Source organism: Hypomesus nipponensis, chromosome 27, assembly GCF_054491055.1.
Source record: "Hypomesus nipponensis isolate SF chromosome 27, ASM5449105v1, whole genome shotgun sequence".
NCBI lineage: Eukaryota > Metazoa > Chordata > Actinopteri > Osmeriformes > Osmeridae > Hypomesus > Hypomesus nipponensis.
In genome coordinates, this window is record NC_140387.1 from 8,904,592 (window position 1) to 8,928,672 (window position 24,081).

General features: G+C 40.1%; 1 protein-coding gene across 9 annotated transcripts in view; it reads left to right on the forward strand.

Moving 5' to 3' along the window:
* The window catches only part of nacc2 (NACC family member 2), a 108,723-nt gene that overhangs the window by 52,411 nt on the left and 32,231 nt on the right, over positions 1–24,081 (forward strand). For 7 of the 9 annotated variants that reach the window (XM_084693679.1, XM_084693683.1, XM_084693686.1 and 4 more), the window contains exons 2-3: positions 18,175–18,361; positions 19,888–20,637. In XM_084693679.1, the coding sequence (XP_084549805.1) occupies positions 18,250–18,361; positions 19,888–20,637 (862 nt within the window). In that variant the 5' untranslated portion in view covers positions 18,175–18,249. Of the gene's footprint in view, positions 1–6,264; positions 6,501–9,244; positions 9,438–18,174; positions 18,362–19,887; positions 20,638–24,081 lie in introns of those variants that run through there. The other 2 variants (XM_084693682.1, XM_084693680.1) reach the window with 2 other exon arrangements.

Below are 24,081 nucleotides of genomic sequence, written 5' to 3' on the forward strand. Positions count from 1 at the left end.
CAAGGCCAAGACAAAGGCACAAAGTATAAGCAATGAACCTTAAAACACAGTAGTCAAATGGACACCTTCAACTTTGTCAAAGTGTGCCTTGGAAAGGGACAATGTTCTTTATTTGTTTCAGGTTGGAGCAGACAATGTGAGGGCCCTGTTTAAAAGCATCTTGGAGCTCGATTATAAGAGGCTTTTAATTAAAACAAAAAACAAGGCTGGAGACAGAAAAACTGGAATATGAGAAGAGATAGTACATGACTGAATGAATGACACTAAACTTAGTTACACTGACATATTCTTCTGTGTTCCTAGGGAAGGGAGAACACATGAGGATGTTTTTGTTAAATTTTTATGTTTCAGTCTTTTTATACTGTTGTGGCTTTCTTGTTGTGCCTTTTGAATCTTTTCTGGGGGTTTTCACCACTTATCTCTTTCAATGTCCTATTTATTATTTTTGAAAAATGCTATAAAAGTGAATGAAACATCAAAATGAAATTATATTAGACATATTAGAGTCCAAAGTTTTTACAAAGGGCACTTTGGATATCTCTTTTTCATCACTCCATTAATCAGAATATGGTGGCAACAGAAATTAAAGAAAATCCGTTGCAAATTGCGTGGCAGACCGTGTTCTTGCTCAGGTTCTCCACATCACCCACACTATAAAAGTACCAATAGCGAAATAACCAAACGCTATGCATACAGTCTGTGGGACTGTGAGTGCACAGCTTCAATGTGTTGCATTGGAAACATACGGCTCAAGAAGCTGGCAATATACGTAATTCCCTTTGCTAAGAACCAATATCTTTCAGAAAGATACTCGTGAGGGAATGTGCAAGGGTTTTGTCGGTCTCAATGTTCTGGCTCTTGTGAGCGCACCGCTGCCCAGGATCTACTATAAACGGTGACGACATTATCGTCAAGAATGAGTTGATGGGCGGGGTTTTTATACCGGTTGATCTCTGATCTCCAACTTAACCTGCTCCCGACCAGGTTAGCAGTTCAGCATGTGTTACCATGGCAATCTACCCCGGTAACAAGTGATCCACCGCCGTAGTACAGAACACCCTGCGTTGCACCTGAAGTTACCTCGCTAACGCCAAATCTTGATTCGTAGTACAGGCCCCAGGTCTGTGAAAACCTGGTTCAGGAGGACTTCACCAATGTGGTGCCAGCACACAGACCAAAGCAGTGGTCGGCCCAGTGAGAGTTGTATGGCAATGCAGGCTGCTGTGAGATGGCCGTCGTTTGACGCAGTGGTGTCAAATGCCATGTTGACAACCTGGTCAGCGCAACATCAGTCCTGCAGCAACTTGCATGTCAACCGAACAAAGAACACTCCACATGCCTCATTGGTCTGCTTTTTATACGCCGGGACACCAAGCAGTTTCAGCCGCTCTGCATCTCCAACCACCAGACGCTCCTCCAACTGGCGCACATTGCAGAGCATAGGTGTTAACTTGCTGTCCCAGTGTAGGGTGTACAATTGAGGTGGTGTCCACTGCTTGTGCTGTTCCTCACTGATTGTGAAGAAACTCACCTCACTCACCTGTCACTCACCTCAAACAGAAAGATCACCTCAGTTTTCTTGAGCTGTAGTATCGTTTACCTCAGATCTCCATGGCGACCATTGAGCACTGTTAACCACTTTATCCAACAAAAACAGGGTGGCACCCCTAAATCATCATGTCCTGGAAAAATATTTTGCATGTGTTGTTTCTACATATATTGGAACACTTTTAGCACCCAGCCATATCAAAATTAAAGAATTGTGTTTTTTGATGCACCCTAATGAACAGTGTTGGGGAGTAATCAGAATCAGAATTGGTGTTTATTCGCCATGAAAGTTTACACAAACAAGGAATTTACTTTGGCAGGAGAGCCTACCTAGGCAGCCATTAGCGGCGCCAATTAGAAAGGTTACAAAGCATAACATGAGGAGAGAGGAGGAGAGAAAAAGGCAACCCCCAGACAATGCTCCTAACGGAATACATGTACCAGCGTTACATGTTCAGAATACAAAGTATGTGTAACTGTATTCTGTTACAGTTACAAATTAAATAGTTGGTATATAGAATACAGTTACATTGTTGAAATCAATGAATTACATTACGATACTTATCTATTTCACGAGTTTATTCATTCTCTAAATAAATCAAGGCAACTATCTGGTGGTTTTCTACACTTAGTACGAACACAACTACATCTATCGCTCCCATGTCATTGCCTCTCGTTCTTTCCTTCTCGTTCTTTCCTTTCCTTCGCCTCTCATCCACTCTCAAGTAGTTCTTTAGAGACACGTAAGAGGGTTCTCCTTACGAGCATGTTCGGAAAACACATAAGAAATAACGATGGTTTGTTATTTTGCTCGTAGAGAACCCCAACAACTAAGATCCATCATTATCGGGAAATGCAGTTTACTAAGCAAGATTTGATGACCTCATTCCTACACTTATAAAATCCAATAACATTTGGAAGTAATCCACGTAATCCAAGTATTCAGAATGTGTTACTTAGATTAGCGTAGTGGAATACGTTACAAAACACATTTTTGGGCATGTATTCTGTAACGAAATACAGTTTGAAAGTGTCCTTCCCAACACTGGCTATGAATATGTTCTAGATGGATTAGAATACAGATAGGGTGATACTTATCAGAAGAGGTGATCCGGCCTCGTCGGCCATCCTCGGTGGACTCTCGCAGGTAGACGTCCGACCGAGTCTTTGTACGCCGAGGCTGCCAGACGAGGCTGCCACTGCAGTACTAGGCTGACTTAAATATATTAAGTCGCAGCAGACAACAATCCTCTAATTATGTCAACAAAGCGGGTCTTGCTACGTCAAGTACCCGAAACTAGATCAATAGCTAGCTATTATTTAACCTATTTAGCTACTAGTTCCTACTATTAAGTTACCTAAACTAAATAGATGGAAACAAACTCTAACTACTTACAGTTTAGATGACAGTCACGAAGTACACTCAGCAAAGACACTATGCGCTGATTCCTGGCAGTGTTCTCTCACAGTTTAGCTCTCAGATCTAATGATTGCAGACTCGTAACCCCTTCCTGCAAGGATTACGAAATTCGTAGTTAGGCTACGAAGGAACGGTGTTTTACACACTTTCAGAACTGAGAGCTGCGAGAGAACACTGCCAGGAATCACATGATTCGCAAGTTTGTAACTATGTGGGCCTATCTTTAAAATGTGGGTGTTTCATACTTGTTATGTGATCCAAAGCTTGGGATCCAGTATAAGGCACACTTTTTGCTCATGCATGCAATAAAAGAAATTACGCTTCAATATATTTGTGTTAGTTTTTTACGGTACAATAAAGTTGTTTTCAACTAAAAGCGATTTGAGAAGCGTGTGTTCTTGCAATGACTTCTGGGAGATGCGTTCTCGCTGATCAAGTCACCATCCGATGCATCCTCGATAAAAGTGGCGGATCAAGAACACTTCCGGGTATTTTTGGTGTTCCTCATGACTTGTGTCAAAGAATGTCTAATAAGGGGAGAACTGCCACTCTCGGGAAACGTCCGGCTTCAGAACTGGTTGCAGTTTCAGGACGCTCACAGTCGAGTGCAGAATGAATAGAGGTCTATTTAGGTCTATAATAGGGGGCTATACCCCTCGAAATCCACCTTTCTCAGGAAATTGTCTTATAATGTGAATGTTGCATTCGAAAAGGGGAAGCAAAGAAAACACACTGCTGGGTGTTAGATTTTTTTAAAGTCGCTTTTTGGTTCTAAAAAGCCTTTTAAAATGTCAATGACATCATACAATCAGCATTCATTAGCAGCATGCTAGCGTGTTATGGGCAACAACGACTCATCCTGTAAGAAATCAAAAGGACATAAGTACTCGTTCATTCAACTTTCGACCTATAATCCATGCTGAACTTTAAAAAACTACAATAAAATCTGAGATTTCTCAACGACAATCAGGCGAAAGATACAAATTTAGCCATCTAGCTCCATAGACTCCCATTCATTTTGCACTTGCCAGCAATCACCCCCAGTGGAACTGAAACCACATTTGGTACAATGGGGCTTAATAGGAGTGGACAGGCTCTCTGTAGACGGGCTCTGCTTGTGTTCTTTGGATTGGAACCATACTTGGTCAATGAAAGATGACATCAAACGAGTTCGCAAGAACACAAGAACGGAGAAAAACGTGGATTGATAAACAGCAATGTGTAGTAAAGTCGGCAAGAGGACGTGTCTGACACGTTTCCTGCATTTATGAAGCGCCGTGCCTCACTCCGCGCCGATTGGTATTTGATCTCATCATTAGAAACTAGTGCTGTCAAATGATTAAAATATTTAATTGCAATTAATCGCACAAATGTCATAGTTAACTTGCGAGTAATCGCAATTAATCTATTCTAAATGTCCCTTAATGTCTTTTTGTCCTATTATTTTTTCCTCATTTTAATGCTCTTATCAACATGGAAAATTGGATCGGATTGCTTGGTGCAAATGTGTATTTGCATCAGCTGTGTGCTTGGCCATCAAGTTGTATTTCAGACTGGACGTGCTGCGATGGTAGCTCAGTTCACAACAACAAAACACACATCACTTTGGTCTTGTCACTGGAACCAGTTGGCAACTTTTTAAAAGTAAACTTTCCATTCAGAATCTTATTGGCATCCATTTCGGCGTCTCACGCTCGCCATCCACTCAAAAGGTAACGTTGGCCTACTACTCCTTAGCCGGCTCGCAAGCCCAAACAAGTGTGCGGCGTGCCTGTTGTTTTGTTTCCGGTCTAGCTAGATCCGGTGTGGTGGTGTTGTTTTTTTTATGTTAGTAGTTGTTGCAACAGCATGTGAAAAAAACGACAAAGTTTGCTAGGCCAAAAAGAACGTTAATCTTGCGAAAAAAAAATTGATGCAGTTAAAATGGGTTTGCGTTAACGCCGTTAATAATGCGTTTAACTGACAGCACTATTAAAAACGTTTGGTAAAATGCATTTTACCAAAGGTCTTTACACTTTTCCGCCGAGCACCGAAAGTGTTTTTTTTTTTGCTCTTTTCTTTGGCAAAATAATTTTGGATGCCGAACATTTGAAGCATCTGTAGTTCTTGAGGTGTCGTGTTGTGTGGGATGTTTTGTATACACTAGCATAGTTAAATATTTTCCTTTAATGTGATGTTCTGTTTAACCTCATTTTGTCTCACCATTTGTTGCCATTAAATTATTTTATGAATTATAATTGGTTTTAGTATGGGTTCTGGGCTACAAAGTGGAAGATTTGTCTACAATATTTAGATGACAACAAAAATACTTTAGTTTTTTTCCCCATGTTACATAAGCCATGATTTATACATACACAGGGAGGATGTAGACATGATGACTTTGAGCATATAGTCAAACTTGTCTACATGGGGGATATTGTAACTGGTAAACTGCTCTACAAAGATGACGCTTATATTATACAGATTTCATACTCTACATGCTTTCTCTTTGCCTCTTCTCTCATTCTCTCTCCCTCTACTTTGAGGCAGACACTTCTCTGTCTGGATTGGTAGGACTGTTGCCAGGGAGTGCAGAGCACAGAGACTTCAAACGTGGCTAGAATCTCTTGTCTGTACACTTAAGACATTGAAACAACTGCAGCATCTGAATATTTATAACAAGTGATTGTTCATATTGAAACTCTATAGCATCAAAGTGGGCTTTGAAATTTGAAGTTTTGTGTAATACCAACCTGCAACGCTGGAACAAATGTAATCATACAACGTTAATCAGCTGATAACCAGCTAGACAAAATAAGGATTTTTTTTCATGTTGTTGAAGCATGCATCATGTTTATCTTGTGGTTTATTAATTTTAAGTACATGGATTGACCTGGGCCATCAGCTCATATACATATTCAAAATTTGTCTGCCCTAGCTACTATTCGTAAGCAGTTCCAGTACACTAGCCTATCTAGTAACTGCTGATACATTTTTTCCAAAGACACTTTGATGTTGTGTAATGGATTGATAGGGTTCGTTGTAAAGAAAGTTCAAATCATAAATCTTCCTCAGAAACAAACACATCACACAGTCATAATTTAAAGTAAGGTATCATATGTAAACACCTCTTGTTAATAAGAAAGAACCAGTCTGAAGACTATGATGTGAACATACATTATGTGATTACGTAATCAGTTACACACTGTTGTTATTATTATTAAATGTGTGTATGTATTTGATGTGTGGTCTCTGTGTGTACTATTATGTGCATTATTGCCTGACTGAGTGCAATTTTTGTGCATGTGCGTCTGAGGGTGAACAGTGCGAGGTGCAGTGGCATCCTGTGTGCCTGACTCAACATATTCCTGCTTCTTCCCTCCCTGCCTTCTTCTTTGCTCCTCCCTCTCTCTCTCTCTGCTCCAGCTGGCACATACATGCATGTCTGTAGACTCTGTACCCAGCATGCCTCACTCTAGCAGTGGAGGGGTGAGTGTGCAATGCAGCTCCTGTGTGCCTTAATGGGCTGAAAGACAGACAGCATCTCAGCAAGGTAAACATGGTTTAAAGAGAGGGATGGGAGGGGCTTGAATGGGGAAGGGGGTCAGGTGAGTGAGTGTGTGAGAGAGAATTTAAGGCTTCTGTATTTGCTGGCTATCTGATATTGAGATATTGATTAGACAGACAGGACCAAGGATGAGTTGCTGGCAAGATAGTCAGTGCAGGTAACAAATGGGCATAGGTTGTATTGCAGTGTATGTTTTTGGTGTGAAGTTTGTGTATGTTTAGGACATCATGCTGTGGAGTGTCTGCTTTTGTTTTTGTATTTTGTTATGCAGGTTAGTAATTCCATGCAATTATAGAGCACAGTGTGAAAAAGAAAGATAGAGAGAACAAGAAACAAATTGATACTAGAGAGGGTACAGTTTCTGGGGAAATTGTAGGGTGTGCTTGCTTGCGTTGGTTGCAGGGGTCCGTATTTAAATTACATTTTACAACTGATATTTCTGTATATTTTATATAAAAATGCATAGCCTACTTATTATTTATACATACACATACATTTAAAGGCATAATTTTTTCTGCCCATTTACAACTCAAAATACTAATAGTGAAGAGAAGAATGAAATTGTTGTCTTCTCATTTCCCCTGCAAGAGGGAATGGTGATCAGCAACCTCAAAGTTGAATCGAAACGAATACATTTGGCAGACCGGTGTAAAAATTGACCTAATCTCTATGACTTAAACGTCATTGTAAGTTTTTCCCTTGATATTTCCAGGCTTTTAGCCTACTCTTATTGCATTCATTCATTAATAAAGAACACCCTTTAAAGCTTATTTTAACAACAACGTTACCAGCAGTAGCTATCTCAAATGGAATCGCGATTCAAATAGTACCATCTACTAACTGAAAATATGCCCCCAAAAACGTAAATAAGCTTGATATTTATTTAGGGGAAAATCAGTCATTCATAAATATGTCAATGGTAGCGATCATTGTCAGTAACAAGGCAAAATGCAATATAGCCCTGAGTTGAGAAGCTGCCCCGGTAAATTGTAGGCTACTACTACTAGACTGTGTTCGTCTTGGTAGCGATTGCGTTGGTTGAATTCGATTTAACGTTACTTCCGTTGTACGGTCTAGGCTAAAATGAATTATTTTCATGAACAGATTTTATGAACAAAGTTTAGGCTGTGGCAATGGAGTTCAGGTTAGTAGTCACTAGTCAGATAGTTTAGTAAGGGTAGTGCCGAACATGTGCCGCCATTTAACTTCCTACTGTACTGTAAACAGCTGCGGAGATGTTTTTTTTGCTACTAGACTAGGCTACAGTACAGCGTTGCAGTGAGTTTGAAACCACAGGTAATGATAATTTCACCAACAAATTGTTTACTTGTAATCTAATGTCATAATAAATCCTACAACAAAAATGTATTTGTGAGGAATGTTTATTTTAACGATTGATAACCATTGCATCATAGACCGCTGTGGTATGTGTTGCCCTGGCAACAGAGGCTAATGTCATGATGCTAATGCTTCAGTGAAATAGTGAAACACCCTGGCCTCTTTGCTTGTGGCGTTTCTGCAGCTCCCTTGCAGTAAAGCAGTTAGCCTAGCTATCTCCCAGAAGTTAACGAGCTGCTAAACTAATGTTCTGCTAGAGGTAGTCACGCGATATTTTGTGACGTTAGTAGCGTCAGTGACTGTGGCTAGCAAGTTAGCCACCGTTAGCTTCACTTTTGCCACAAAAATGTAATAAAAAACCTAAATCGTGCAACGGAACATAAATCCCAATAGAACCAACGCAATCATGACCAAGACGAATCTTTTGACATCGACGTTGTCTATGTAGTCCAAATATTGACTGAGCCTTAGGGGCACAAAAGTAAACAATAATAAAAATAATACGTTTTTACATTTATAAAATGACATTTAGTCATTTTGCAGACGCTCTTATCCAGAGCGAATTACAGTAAGTACAGGGGACATCCCCCCGAGGCAAGTAGGGTGAAGTGCCTTGCCCAAGGACACAACATCATTTGTCTTGGCCGGGAATCAAACCAGCGACCTTCTGATTCATAGCCGGATTCCCTAACCGCTCAGCCATCAGATTCCCTTTTTTTTTTACAGTTACCACAAACACATACTCACAACTCTCAAAATCACACATTTGTGTATGTTACAGTTCCTTTATGTTCCCAGTTCCCTCTCCCTGGGCTTTTTTTTGTCAAGTCAAAAGGGAGATTTCATAGTCTGACGGCTACTTTCAGCTGTCCTTCCATTTAAAAAAAAGTAGAATAAGCACCTTTCCACCTTGTTCTCTCTCTCTCTCTCCTTCCCTCCTTCATACATTCCTATTTTATTCAGTCTGACCTTTCCTCTGTGTGCAGCCTATCTGTCCAAAAGGGTTACAGGTCTCTGTACTTGTACTTGTCCTCGGATAACTTTCTGTCTTGTTCACCCCCCCTCCCCCTGTACCGCTCTCTCTCTCTCTCTCGCAATTTTCCTTAGTCTGTCTATGTAACTGTAGCCTGTGTTTTTCTTGGTCCTTCCCTCACTCACTCCCGCCCTGCGATGTATAGATGGCTCATTGATCGCACAGACACACTGAGCAACCCAGCCCTTTCATCATTGATGCTCCCAGCTCTCTATTCGTTCTATCCAGCTGCAGCAGTAACACTCGTTGAATACAACACTGAATCAGACAAAGCAAGACAGCCAAAGGGAGAAAGAGAGAAGTATAAAGAGTACGAGAGAGAGAGAAACTGAGAAATTAGATACATATGGAACAGTTAGAGAAAAAGATAAAGAGAGGGACAGAGATGGAAGATGCTTAAAAAGAAAGTGACACTTGGAGAAAGCATCAGGGTGTTTTTTCTCTCTCTCTTTCTTCTCATTTTCTGGAACTGTCTGTCTGGAGTTTTGAGAGCTTCATGGTGTGACCTTGATACTTCCTGAATCTCCTTTCCAAAGAACTGGCTTGTACAGGTCAGAACTATCTGGAGTTTGTGTGGGGGGAGTGGGAGGGTGAAGAAAGATGGTTATGGGTTCATTCAGGATCTGTGTGTGTGTGTGTGTGTGTGTGTTGTTTTTGTATGTGCATGCCAGTGTGTGTGTCGGCTCAGTTTAGTCTTACTGATTGCGTAACATTGTGTAACTGTGGCTAGTGTGTGCAGGCATGTCTGTATGTGGTATATGAAGGGGGTGTGGGGAATGTTTTTTTGTTCATATTCCTGGAAGCCGTTTTGCAGCATTGCTCAATAATAAAACTGGCATGTGTCGATGGACAGTAAACAACATAGATAAAGTTCAGGGAAGGAGGTGTGCAAATACTGTATGTCTGGGGTCCATAAAGGCTAGTGGACTGTGAATTGTAAAAGGAACTAACATTTAGTTGCTAGCAGGCACTTCAAAAGGACTTTTTGTATAAACTTGTTTCAAATTAATATTTCTGGTTTACTGGGTACCAGTCGGTAGCGGCTGGTGACAAAATAAATTGGTGGAGGACAGGAGGAAAACCCACCTACTGTGTCATGTTAATTTACAGTAGTTGGGTACTTATCTCTACTTTCTTATGTTCAAATTATGTTAAGTTCTTATATTCAAATATAGCGATAATGTACAACTAATGTAAGGTAATGCACCCAAAGTTGATACCCATCTTCCATAAGGAACAAATATTGTATCATCATATATCGTATTTCAACACAAAGGATATATACACTCACTGGCTATTCAATTGGTTCTTAAAGGTTACATGAAATGCTGTTTTTGGATGCTTTTATATAGGCCTTAATTAGTGGTTCCCTAATACTGTATCTGAAGTCTCTTTCCCGAAATTCAGCCTTGGTGCAGAATTATAGCCACTACGAGTAGTCCCACAATGAGCTTTCCTCAGAACGCGCTTTTTCTGTGTCTGTAGCTTTAAATGCTAAATGAGGAGGAGAGAGGCGGCACAATGCACTAATGATTACAGTGGATGTATCGCAATGGCTCGTAGACCCGTTGCTGTAAGATGCCTCGAATTTGCCCATTCTCATCTGATAACCCTGGTTTGCAGAGCTGCACACTCAGTCATTTCAATGTGGGGAAAGGCGGATATTGCGCACGCCATAACACCAACAGCAGAACGTTATCCACATAACAACGACACACTGCGTTACAGAATGTGTATTCACACACATACTTAATGCTATCTATACCTTTACATTAGCGACAGTACCTCAGCTGATGGCTGCAGAGCTAATGTTACAGCCAGATTCTAAGGGTAACAAGCTAGGTAACCATATAGTAAGCAACAAAATTATATAGCGTTAGTTGACTTACTTGTCCGAGGTTTGTAGCTGGACCAAGGAGTACTGATCCAGAATTTAATTTCAGACGGTCAGCAGGGCTACCTTTGTATTGGCTCAAGTTAAGGAAACAATTGTGGCTGAAATGTTTGGGGCAGACATGCAAAACTTGGAGAGGTTGTGTCCACGCATTTCCAGCGAAAATAAAATTAAGATAGGCTACCAGTTGTGCGGAAGCTCCTTGTGACGTCACAAGGAGGAGATTATCAAACAGAGCGTTTAAGCCTTCATTTTCTCAAAGGCGGAGAAGAACACACAGGGCTTGGTTTACACCTATTGAAAATTCTAGCCACAGGGGGACCAAAGTCAGGCTAGGGGAACTCATATTAATGTTAAATAACCTCCTAAAGTGAAGTTTTCATGTCATGTGACCTTTAACACACAATACCAAATTTATTATGCATGGGCAGCGTACTAATATGGAGAGAAGGACGTGTCTCTTGTCTCATTAGATAACATCCTGAGGGTATAAGCTTTCAGAGGATATATGGTTTTAATGGTTGAATCAGTTTTGCCTTCATGTTACAGACTAACATGTAGGGTGATTTCAGGTAATGTGGGACACTTTTTGGTAGAGGCTCCAGTAGACTTACAAAATAACTGTTAACTCGCCCCAGTGGTGTTTTTGTAAATAGTTTTAGGGCTTAGGACAATTTCATGCTGGAATGAAATGGGAATACACAATATTTTAGAAGCTACACACTTTCAAACATAACATGATCCCCTCTCTCACTCAGGCAGCATTTTCAGGTAATGTGGGACAGCTCGTCTGGTAAAGTGGGACAGTCATTGTCTGTCAGCCTAGTCTGCTGATATAATAATTATTAGTTTATATACAACAATACTAGGTGCAAGGGTGTGGCAAGATTCATTTAGTTGTGGGGGTTGACTTATACAATAGGCATAAAGTGTAACTGATGTAAACCTTAGTGATCTGCAGTCTATGTGCTAGCTAGCTAGTCCCGCTGCGTTAGCATTTTGTTGGACTACCGTTTGCGGTCACGCTTACAAGTCTGAAAGCGCTGGTTCAATTACAGTGTAAGTTGTTAATTAGTTGGGAGCTTAAGTGCAGTATGATGCATTGGTATAAAACATTTGACAACTGTCAAATTTAATTACTTTTATAGCATAAACACAGCATTACTAGATGTCCCACTTTACCTTAAAAATGCTGTCCCACATTAACTGACATGATCAGGTATGTGGGACAGTCACATAAAATGCTTTTTTTCTTCTAATAAAGCATTATTTTACAAATGTTTGTGTGTGTTTCAATCAGTGGTTAAACCCCTTCAATATGCTGCAATAGTACTCATTGTAACTTCATTTAAATTCCTTTGCCAGCCTTATCATTGAGAAATATAATGTCATATGCCGTTGAACTTTTGATGCGTTTTTTCTGTTTAGACCTCTTGTCAAGCCAGATCACGCCTACTCTGATGATGTCAGACAAATAAAAACCACTGCATAGTGACTAGAAGTGTTGTATTTACGAGTCAAGATCAGCTCTGGTTATTGGATGTCAGTTTTGCACATATTAAATCATCAAAATGCATAACTGTCCCACTTTACCTGATGTCCCACATTACCTGAACTCACCCTAGTAATGAAATGCTACGAATTGCCAAAATTGAGCAGCCTTGTTAAATTTGGAAGACAATTCTGAAATAAAGGGTTTTTCTTTTTTTTACAGTCGTTAGAAAAACTAGCATGTTAGCTAAGGTTAACTCCAGATTAGCTCACGGTTGTTGTGGCACAAAAAAAAACACCAGCAATTTATTTTGTAGATATTTGGAAATAACATTGTCATCTCATTCTACCTGAAACAGACGCCTAGGTCTGAACACGGCCAAAAGCACAACGTATTTCAGATCTAAAGTGCTAGCTGCAAGCGCAATGCGTCCATCAGAGTATGGGAGTTGAATCTGCGTGCGTGATGCCGTTTGTCTAGAAAACGTGAAGTGGAATTCTATGGGTATTCTCCCTACTGATAAAGTGGAACGGATTTGATTGTGAAGCAATGGAAAGATCGCTGGACTAGTAGACCAGTCATGCACTAAGGCCCCGTCCACACTAGCCCGGGTAAATTTAGAAACGCAACATATGTCTGCGTTTGCACCTCCCGTCCACACTAATACGGCGTATTCGGATACTGAAAACGGAGCTTTTCGAATATGCTCCCCTAGCCGGAGACATTTGAAAACGCCGGGTACGCGTTGTTGTGTGGACGCGGTCCCCGGAGCTTTCCAGATACGATGACGCTCAGTTGCCATGGCACAGGGGTAGCTTGTGCTCTTGAGGTTATAACGTCAAGATGGAAAGTGAAAGAAATATGCTGCTCCGTCTCTATAACTTATTTATAAGTTTGTGTAACCAGGGCCGGCCCAAGCCTTTATGGGGCCTTAAGCAGAATTGATTTAGGGGCCCCCCTGTCACGCAAATATTATTGGTTATTTTTAATGCTTGATTATTCGCACACTATTAATCTAATGCACTAATTAGCAATGTTATTAGTTGTGTTGCTAACATGATAACATTGATTTATTTCTCCCTTATACAGTTTTTAATTTTTAACAGACGCAAACCCAGATTGGTCGTGTGATGATTTGAACTTTAAATATTCAAAGTCTTACAGTACTAAGTGGTGTACCTAATGTGGTGTACTGAAAAGTAGCTAAATAAAACCAGACAATGCATCTATTGTACACAGTTAACCACTTTAATAGCTTATGGTTTAAACTAGCAATGTGCAAAAGTGCAAAACATTCAACTCCAAATAACTTAAAGTTACAGTATTTTCTTATTTCTTACAAAATGGATATTAAATTAAAAACCTACAATATATACTGATCTGGGATTGTTGAAAACGGACCTGCTGTATCATCAACTGTAGCACTGGCACTTCTGGGCAGAAGGCGTTGGTTGTTAGCCTGGCTCTGCCCTCCTACGTACTTGTTTTGTAGGTCCAATCAGCGAACAGAGGGAGTGGCTGAGAACGATGACGTTAATGTTGTGCACTAGTTTGAGTAGTTCAGTAATGGCGGCGGAGAAAGATGCGAGCGAAACTATTCTGCGGTTGTGGCAGCAACGCTGCCGAATATCCATAGGTTAAAGCCAGAGCAAGAACATTCCTTGCTGAGTTTTGTTGGTGGCCATGATGTTGTGGCCCTCCTCCCCACGGGGTTTGGGAAAAGTTGGATTTTCCAGCTACGGCAGCTAGCTCCGTTACAGTAGTGATGAAGGAGTTGGTTAAGGCGAACGCTTGCGATTGGTTATGGCAAATCAGAGTGGCTCTGGGCGGATCCAATAGTTTTAAACTTCAAAAGAGAACCCGCCTTCTAGGAAGTTAACGTTTGTCAATGGAGAGATCCCAGACCCTCTGTACAAATGTAATGTGCCTGTTGTAATGTGTAATGTTTAATGTGTCTGGTTAGGACCAGGCTACTGTACTGGGGCGCAAACTCGGGAATCCAGACTCGCATTCACAATACGTTGTCAAACAACGCTTCAACCAGCTACACCACCGTAAAAGCTGTTACGTGTTAAAGGGGCAATTGACTGGGTTTTTGGGGTATTTCACACTGTTCCTTAAGGTCTCCGAATAGGGTATGTAACATTGGTTGGGTTGAAAATGGCCCGGGTGCTGTTCTATGCCCACTGACAGATCCTCTGAAATATTCCCGGGAAAAAACACTAGCTTTTCTCCTTTTATGGTGTACTCATTAATATTTAGATATGCTGTGCGCTGATTGGTTGGTTTTCAAAGAGTGAAGCTGGGGAGCAAAAACGCAACACGGCCAACAGCAGCACTCGCTGAAACACCGAAGTTGGAGACTTGAAATAAAAACGCGCAAATAAATCTATTGTGTCTACACAACACTGTTTTCAGATTGACTATATATCATTTGAAATGATAACATCACTTGTTTCCACTTCTGTTGTTGAAGCAAACTGGATTGACTTGGGTGGGTAGAACGTAAGGCTACAGCTTAGCAACCAAACCATATCCTGATTCTACTCGGCTTCAGTTAGCTAGCTAGCTCTAAATAACTTGCTGATAAATAACATGACCAAGATCTGGACAAACATGCATCGTGAATTATAGATTTACATTACACAGGTTATTTATTTGAATGAAACAGTCAGGAACATGAATCAACGTTAGCCCCATTGCCAATAAACTAGGCTAAATTATCACACATTCTACCTATGCTCTTGCGTTAGCAAGCTAAACTTGTTTACATGCCTACAGTCTAGGTGTAACTAGTAACAGTTACAAGCAATGCTAACGTATCCTGTATCAAGCACCTGCCTTTCTCCAGTTCTTTCAAATAGATTATCTAGACAGGTGTTAGCAATAAGCCAGACTGCTGTTCGTTTTCTGGCTATTTTTCGGAAGCTTCCCTTCTAATGCCGACTACAGCTAGTCTAGCTAGAGTCATTTGATGTGTGTAGAAACTTATTTAGCATTCTACCTGGTATGCTATATTATACAGTAAACGTTAGAAATGCTAATAACTGTTAGCACAACATCATACTGTCCTTATAGCTTGCAATGAGCATACGGTCGGAACAGCACCTCTTTCCAGGTTCAGCTTCCTAGAAAATCCTGCTTGCAATTGTCCAAGGTTGTCAAAACCTGTTCAGGTGAAATGTTCAGAGCAAATGAATGATTGACTGTCGAACTTTGCCGGGATCTTCTCATAAGACAACAGCAGCCATGCCTGTTGAATGTTTGGCTCCTTGGGAAGACTGTGAGTGTTAGCCTTCCTTGTACAGCCTGGAACACAGCATTTACGACCGTGGTCCATTTTCAATATCCTTGTTATAATTCAAAACGTTCTTCTTTGTAATTCCTTATAAGTAGCTTACACAGAGCAGCGCGCAGCTAAACTAGTATCGGAGATAGACGCTACCTCGGGCTGGTCTGGATGTAAATTAGGGGGCGTGACAAAGATACAGACCAGAGCCAAAAAGGGCGGTCCCCGGTCCTAAGTAGGACCAGTAGCTTTGTTGAAAAGCTAGCGTTTTACAGCCAAATTTTTTCTTTTTGAGATTTGAATAGGAAAGAGGTGTCAATGGACTTTGATATTCACAGTATGTTCATTTTATCCGCCGAACTGTCGTTATTCAACTATGACAAGGTAAAATCGGTTTTGCAGTCAATTGCCCCTTTAATAGTTAATGCGGGTAGACGGTGTTTACATGATACACTCTTTTTATCAATTAAACTAGATTACACTGATTTTTTCTTATTCTTAACATTGGTAATATGTAGGCCTATTGCGAACTGGGGGGACTTTATTTTTTACAAATTATTATTACTGTTGACAATGTTGACGAATCATCAACATTTGTTTTCTGGGCACTGTATAGACCTACCCAGTGGCGCTTTAATGCACGGGATTACCTAGGCTCAAGCCCGGGGCCTCGACCAATCAGGGGCCTCTAAATAATAATACAAAATAATAATGATGATAAACGTCCATTTTCGCAGTATCATTATTCTGCTCTACAGCGCATCTGGTGGTGGATGTGGAGGGATAGAGAGGGTACAATTTCGGTGTGCTTGCTTGAGTCAGTTGCAGATGGGTCCATTTAATATGAAACAAGCTGAACCTCCTTTGAGACAAGCTATTCTAGCAACGTTGTCAATGGCAGTATTTTTCAGATGGAATCGCGATTCAAACAGTGTCTCCATCTGCTAACTGAAAATATGCCCCCAAACGCGACTTTTTGGTCTCAGTCAACAGCCCTGCGTGGAGAGGCTGAATTGTGCTACGAGCAAGCTAGCCTAGCTGCTGTTGCTAGCCAAATTACACTGAGGGGATTGTTTGAATGCGCCGGAAATTAAAAACGTTTCTTTTACATTTTAGGCTGTGGCATTGAAGACAGCGACGCACCACACAAGCTTGAGTTTAAATACATTATTTAATGTGACATTACTTACTGTACATGCAAGTCTTGAATTGCTTAAATGTATAATGATGTTAGTACACCATGGCACGATACGATACTTGCTGTGCAGCAATGCACGTTGTATCCATCCGTCGTTGCTAACGTGTGCTGACGTTGTCACATAGGCTAGCACACAAAGTTCCCTTCGTTGATACAAGGCACTTTTTGCCACAAAAACTGAATTTCATCCTAAACCGTGCAACACAACGTAAATAAAAATACAAGCAACTCAATTGCTACCAAGACTTAACTTTTGACATTTGCGATTAGCGGGAGGGGGGCCTCAAAAAATAAAATTAAAAATCCATAGCCCATGGGGCCTCAAGTGCCCCTGGACCTACCTAGTCCTATCATGTTTTGTTTCATTTAAATAAAATAACACAACACTCAAGTGCATGGATTTATACTTATTACAATACGGATTTGGCCAAATAATAATGACTGATGGAGGAAACTCGAGCGATGCCTGGTGCTGCTTCTCTGGCAATGTGTGATTTGTCTGTAACAAGAAGCAGTGGCTTCGTTCCTTCTATGGCTCTGGTTCAGAAGAGCGGCAAAACTGGAGTACAACGGTACTTAGGAATGGTTTGCTTGACCCAATGTTAGTTTCCTCAAGGATCACAATGACTCTTGCTTAGAGACTTGTTGCTCTTGTGGTTAGTGGTAACTGAGTACAATTTTTGTACTCGCTGTGATATATGGTTTTTATTGTTGCTTGTTTTCCCACAGGTACACTTGCACTTGTCCATGTTGTTTAATTGTAACTTGTTTAACTACATGCTCTTATGGTTCTTCCCTGTGGCACTTATTTTGGTTGTTCACAATATGTGCTTCATGTTTTGGCTACTCACAATGTTTTTGGGACTTGTTTGGATCATGTTGTTATAATCAGTGACCTATGCTCTTTGTAAAGCTCTCTTGGAAGTCGCTTTGGATAAAAGCATCTGCTAAATAAATAAATGTAAATGTAAAACTTCGAACCAGTTTGTGACGTTTGAAGCATTGAACATCATCTATCACGTGGTTTCGTCATTTGATACAAGCTCCAAAACACTTTTTCGAAACTGTGCGTATTGGTTTTGCGACACAAGCATCAGTGCCATATGTTCCATCCCTACTAAGTATACAAAAACTTAAAATGTTGAGTATACTTGAAGACTGATTAATCATTAGTATACTTTGTGAATGATTAGTTTATTTGAAGTGTGCTATTTTGGAACAACACATTTTGTACTAAAGCACAATTTACAGTGTATTAAGTGTACTTTTATGTGCTAAAGTGAAACAACTTCGAGTATACTTAGTACACTTTAAGTAAACGGGTATGTCCAGATTTTTTACAATGGACTTGAACTTGTGTCATGTTTTTACAGTATACAAAAATCTAATTCTTCATCTCTTTCTCTCCTCACCAGATGCCCTCCTCACCAACCGTGTCTACTGTGATTTGAAGCCCCTCTTCCTTCCCTTCCTCTTACTCCACCTCTGTCATGTCCCAGCTTCTTCAAGTGGAGATCCCCAACTTTGGCACCACGGTGCTGGGCTCTCTCAATGAACAGCGTCTCTTGGGCCATTACTGCGATGTTTCCATCCTAGTTAAAGGTCAGCTATAGAAACAAAGACACTTTTGTTGTTGTTGTTGTTGTTAACCTTATCCTTAACGGTTTTCTGTCGATCTTGGTCAACTTCTGTCTTTCACTGCCAAGTATGACTCTGGATGTTTCTGGTCAAAGTTCAAACCACCAGGAAGACTGACTGGTTGACCCAGCACTATTGTGAAAATGTGATTGGGATTTGAGATATGTTCTGCATTGTTGTATATCTATAGGGTGACAACTATTTTTCTATTTCTTATATACACTACAAGGTGTTTTTGGAGAATGTGGTGCTAAAATCGAGTACCATGAAAAATAAAAATAGAGTGATTTTGCTCATCTTGAAATGGACAAGAATGCTTGAGCTGCACAGAAAAAATGTTTGCCAAATAGTTGCCTCATCTCCGTTATTGGTCCGCTTTTTGTTTGATGTTTGTCTGTTATATTGAAAATAAACACTCCATATTCACCCTTTATCCAACTGTCATCACTCGCCACACGCTCCCACATCGCAAATGGCCCACATTTGTCTATAGTGGCGCTACAGCCATCGCCAAAGTCAACAGGATTTTCCCACCGCCTCAAAAGTCCAAAATATATGACAATTGTTTTAAATGCCTTATTTCTCAGGGTGAACAGCCCATATGGTCTGCCATGATGGATTTTCTTGTACAGTAAAAATTTGGGAAAACCTACAAAGGTCTTCTTCATGTCTTTCAATTGGTTGCTTAGCAAAAGTTAATATAGTACAAAATGATTGAAAGGTGCACATTTATGTATATGTACACATTGTCTCAATATCCATATGTCCCAAAAATGTAATACCATTTTGACTGATGATTTTTCAAACCTAACAGACTTCGAGATGGCATTACTCTTAAGTACTGTGCAAAATGTCACCTTGATATGTCAAAAGATGACTGATGTTTGAACTTGGGCCAAATCTGACTCAAGACTAACAATGCTAGCCATAGGAGAAACTTTCTTTTTATACAGAAACTGAACAGCAAACTAAGCAGTAGTTTGAATAGGTCACTTGGCAAAGTAGTTGGGTTTGAAAGTGAAGGGTCAGAGGTTCAAATCCAGCCACAATATCTAAATTCTGCCAGAAATGCATGTTTTTAGGATTCCTCAATCAGGAGGGTTAAACCCCAACCCTCTACTGTGATATTTTTTTACTTGGGCCAAACCTGACGCTAACAATACTAGCCTTTGGGAGAAACTCTTTCTTTTCAAGCAGAAACAGAACTTCAAACTAAGCAGCAGCAGCTGTAAGAAAGTTGATGAAAATGCTGACTGAGATGATTGAATCCAGCCATATCCATTATTTTTTATTAAGATTCTGCCAGAAAGATGGGCATAATTTTTTTGGATGACTAAAATCCTTCGTTTTACCCCAATCCTCTACTGATATTTGTTATAATAATTTGCCATTTTGAAGAGAAAACCGTATTACTGGTGGCAGGTATATATTTTACTTTTGAATTCTGAGATGATGATTTCTTATCAATTTCCTCTCCTCCTTCTCTCCAGGCCAGGCTTTCAAGGCTCACAGGGCAGTTTTGGCTGCCAGCAGCCTTTATTTCCGTGATCTCTTCAGCAGCTCCTCCAAGACCCAGTTTGAGCTGCCTTCCTCTGTCACCCCCGCTTGCTTTGAGCAGATCCTTTCTTTCTGCTACACCGGCAAGCTGACCATGGCTGCTAGTGAGCAACTTGTGGTCATGTACACAGCTGGCTACCTACAGATACAGCATATTGTGGAGAAGGGGATGGACCTGATGTTTAAAGCAAATTCTCCTCACTGTGATTCCCAGACAGCTGGTTCCATAGAGGAAACAGGCTCAGAACCACAAAGTCCCAGTAATAATGGTAACAATAATCCAGCTACTGCCGTTTTGGGACCACAGGGCTGGTCGCCTTTGCTCGGTGCCAGGAAGATCAAGCAAGAAGGACCAGACGCAACTCCTTTAGGACTGTCCATCCTCTCCCATCAGAAAAGGGGGAGTTCCTCATCTAGTGAGCTGGCAGGAAGGTTGGCGAGAGCAAGTTCACTGTTCTACACGGCAGCAGGTGGGACCACCATCTTCCCAGGAATGCCGTCATATCCACTTGGAGGAGGGGCCGGGGCTGAGAGGTCCAGCCCAGGGGCATCCAGCCTGCCCATGACGGACAGCCCAACATCATATCATAATGAGGATGAGGAGTTTGAGGAGGAGCAGTTTGATGGAATCACAGAAGATGCCTATAGTCATCTGTATGGGCGATCAGCAAACCCCTATGGTAGTAAGTATTATTGTGTATGCAAGGATTCATGTCTATTATGAACAGCCTTATGTTATTTTAGCACTGTTGCCCAGTTTCCCAGACACGGATTAAGCATAGTCTAAAGGCTTAATCCATGTCTGGGAAACTGGGCGAATGTCTGAAAAGTAGGGCTGTCAAGCGATAAAAATATTAAATCGCAATTAATCACATTATTTCATGATTAATCGCGATTAATCGCAAATGTATGCATTTTATTACATATCCATTTTTTAAATCAAATTTTACCTCAATAATTTTTTTTTTTGGGGGGGGGGGTGAAATAACATTAAAAGGGTGTACTTAAAAATTAATTGTTCACTCACACATAGGCTGTAGGCCTACAATATTGAACATATAACATATTGTTACATATTTAGGAAATCTAATCTCAAATGTAATACATGTAGTTACATAATACAGTGTCCATATAACAAGTTCAGATGGAACACAACTTAAATTGTGAGGGAGTTTTATTCACTCACAAACTATACTGATTTATAATAAACATTCACAAAATCAGACTTGTTCTAGAACAAAAAATACATTTAAGACACGTAGTGTCATTCTACGACATCCTGTTCCATAATATTAAAATCTCACTCAACAAAACATGACTGTCAGAAGCCCTTACAAAAATCAATAAACCTCTCAATAGAACATACTTCAGATACTTAAGCAACCACAGATTGGCTTTAATTTAGAACAATACTGTTTTCTATTTTGTTGACCTAAGCCAGCTGCTCAGACACACGTCTTCTCACATTTCCAGACAACAGGGCAGCTTGCTTCTGTAGGTGGTGAATTGTAAGGCCAGAGACACCTCGTGTTTGTCCCCGGCTTGGGCAGTACAATTCAATTCTGGTTAGATGTTTAGGGAGATAGTTGACTCGTTAATATCTGACTCAAATTGTAGAATTGTGCACAAGGGCGTTACCTGTAACATTGAGCGCTAAGCAGTTAATGACATAAAACTCTGGGCTAGGTCAACATCGTCTGCTCGATCAGAGCACCGACCCTAAAGTATGCGTGTTCACTAATCAGTCGTTTGTTTATCTCTACTATAATATGGATTTAACCACCGACCTAGTAGGATATGTAAACCGATCACTCAGAGAATCCGGTAAATTCCTTAGGAGCCTGGAGATCTATGTTTATAATCAGTTAGCCGCATCAACCAGACAAGATCAAAGTTTTCACCGCCGTAGCTTGATAGATACGTTTTAGAACAAGTAACTTAAAATGCACAATAATAGTTTATTATCTAAATAGTAAGATAATCAATACAATGATAATAAATTATAATCAAATACAAAACATACCTTCAGAGCAATGGTTAACAAAAGTATTCACAGATACTAGTAACTCAAAGTGATTGGTAAAACTTCCTATATACAGCCAAACCTGACTAAAATGGGGACACCGGTCATATGACTGAAAAGTTGTCTAACGCATACAAATTCAAATTGGATCATTAATCAAGGCTGCAGTAGACCAAGAGGTGCCCTTGTGAGACAAGGGAATAAGTTAAACACATGTTGGTCTGCTGCAAGCACAAACTCTGTAAATACTGTAAATATACATGTTACAATATTCAAATTATTACTAGAATGTAATAATAATAATAATAAGAAACAAAATCATATCAAACATGACATTAAAAGCTGTTTAGAACTATATTTACAAGAACAGAACTTTTAATAATAATTTCAGAGTCATCAGAGCCTCGGTTCACCTTCCTCTTCAACTGTTGAGACCACCTTTCCAGAGGTGTGTCATTAAATGGCGCTTCTTGCACGGAGGCAAGGTCGGAAAATGAACTTGCCTCTGTCCATCTGTCAGTTAATTCCGCGTTTATATACTGTTCTATTTCATTAGAAGGTTTGTTGTCTAGCCCTTCAATCATTCAGCAAAAATGTAGTATTATAAAGGATGTCATACACGCTGCGGGTTTGACTACAGTAGGTCTCTAAATACGTTATGGAGGATTATAGGGGCCAAAACTAAATAAAGAAATAATTAAATGGCTAACTACTTGAATAAATAAATAATTACAATACAATATATACATATCATAAAATTTATCAAATGAAATGTTACAGAAATGTTACATGTACTTGTGTGTAGGCTATATATAGATTTACGTTTTCATTTGTTCACATTTATTTATTTTTATTTTTTATTTATTTTATTCACTCCCTCTGTTCGCTGATTGGTCAGTAGAAAATTAACCGGAGAAATCTGACTTACGTACCATGGCCAGAACTAGTAGAGAAGCAAAAGCAAAATTGAGCAGAAGTACGAAGGAGGGCAGATCCAGGCTAGTAATTTCCTGCAGAAAAATATATCTGTCGTCACCCGTCACCAAGTCAGGGGGCGGGTTAAAGCCTCTGATTGGTGGTTCAACCTGAATCGACTGCTTTTGACTAATTCAAGATGGCAGCACCTAGTGCGAATTCAATGAATGAAATACTGCATGCTACAGTGGTCGTAATGTTGGCTGTAGCTGAAGAGATGGAGGCAACTGCCAATTCACTTGTTTTTTTTGTCATCATTTTTTTCATCATATTGAGAGCTTCGCTGAAAATATAGCAATAAAATCAGACCTGACTGACACAGACATCAATGAAATTGTGTTCACGTTCCTGAGCGAGATGGTAGGGGTGGGCAAATCGATCTAAAGAAGGCTATCAATAGTATTGATACCAACGTTGGTGTCAGTATTGATTGATACTGGCGTGATGAGATTGATACTTAAGTTTCAATTTATCTTTTCTATATTCAGTACACAACTCCCTTTACATCATAGTGGTTGTGCAAACACTGCTCCTCTAACTTCACTCAAGCTCACTTTGCCCCTCCCCTGCTATGCTGTGAGTTGTTGCTGGAGTGCACGTGCAGTAACTTGACCCAGCAGCAACACTATACTAACAGTATTTTTGGCAAAACTCTTTGTCCTGTGTTTTCTTATGATCATAATCATGAATAATTAATTACAGTTTTTCACAATTTTTCACAACACACGTTTCTCAAAACAACGTCTTTCTCAAAACTGCACACACAAAACTGAAAACCTCACACACAAAATGCTAAACCTGACACTCCCTTTGCAAGATAACTCTTTGCCATCAAATCTCTCACCTGTTTACAAAATGGAACTTGTGTTCTCATTTGGTACACACAGCCATATTTTCAAATGACACACACATACCATTCATAACAGTACACACAATAAGCATTTGCTGCACACTACCAAGCATTCACAGCACACAGTAGTGCAAAATTGAAAACACAATTCTCAAAATGGAACACACCATATGAATGACAATGACCCTGGAAAATGAGCCATTTTAACTTTTGTAAAATGTCTCAGTGTAGGCCAAATTATTTCATAGTCAAACATAAAACAGCACACATATGCAGCAA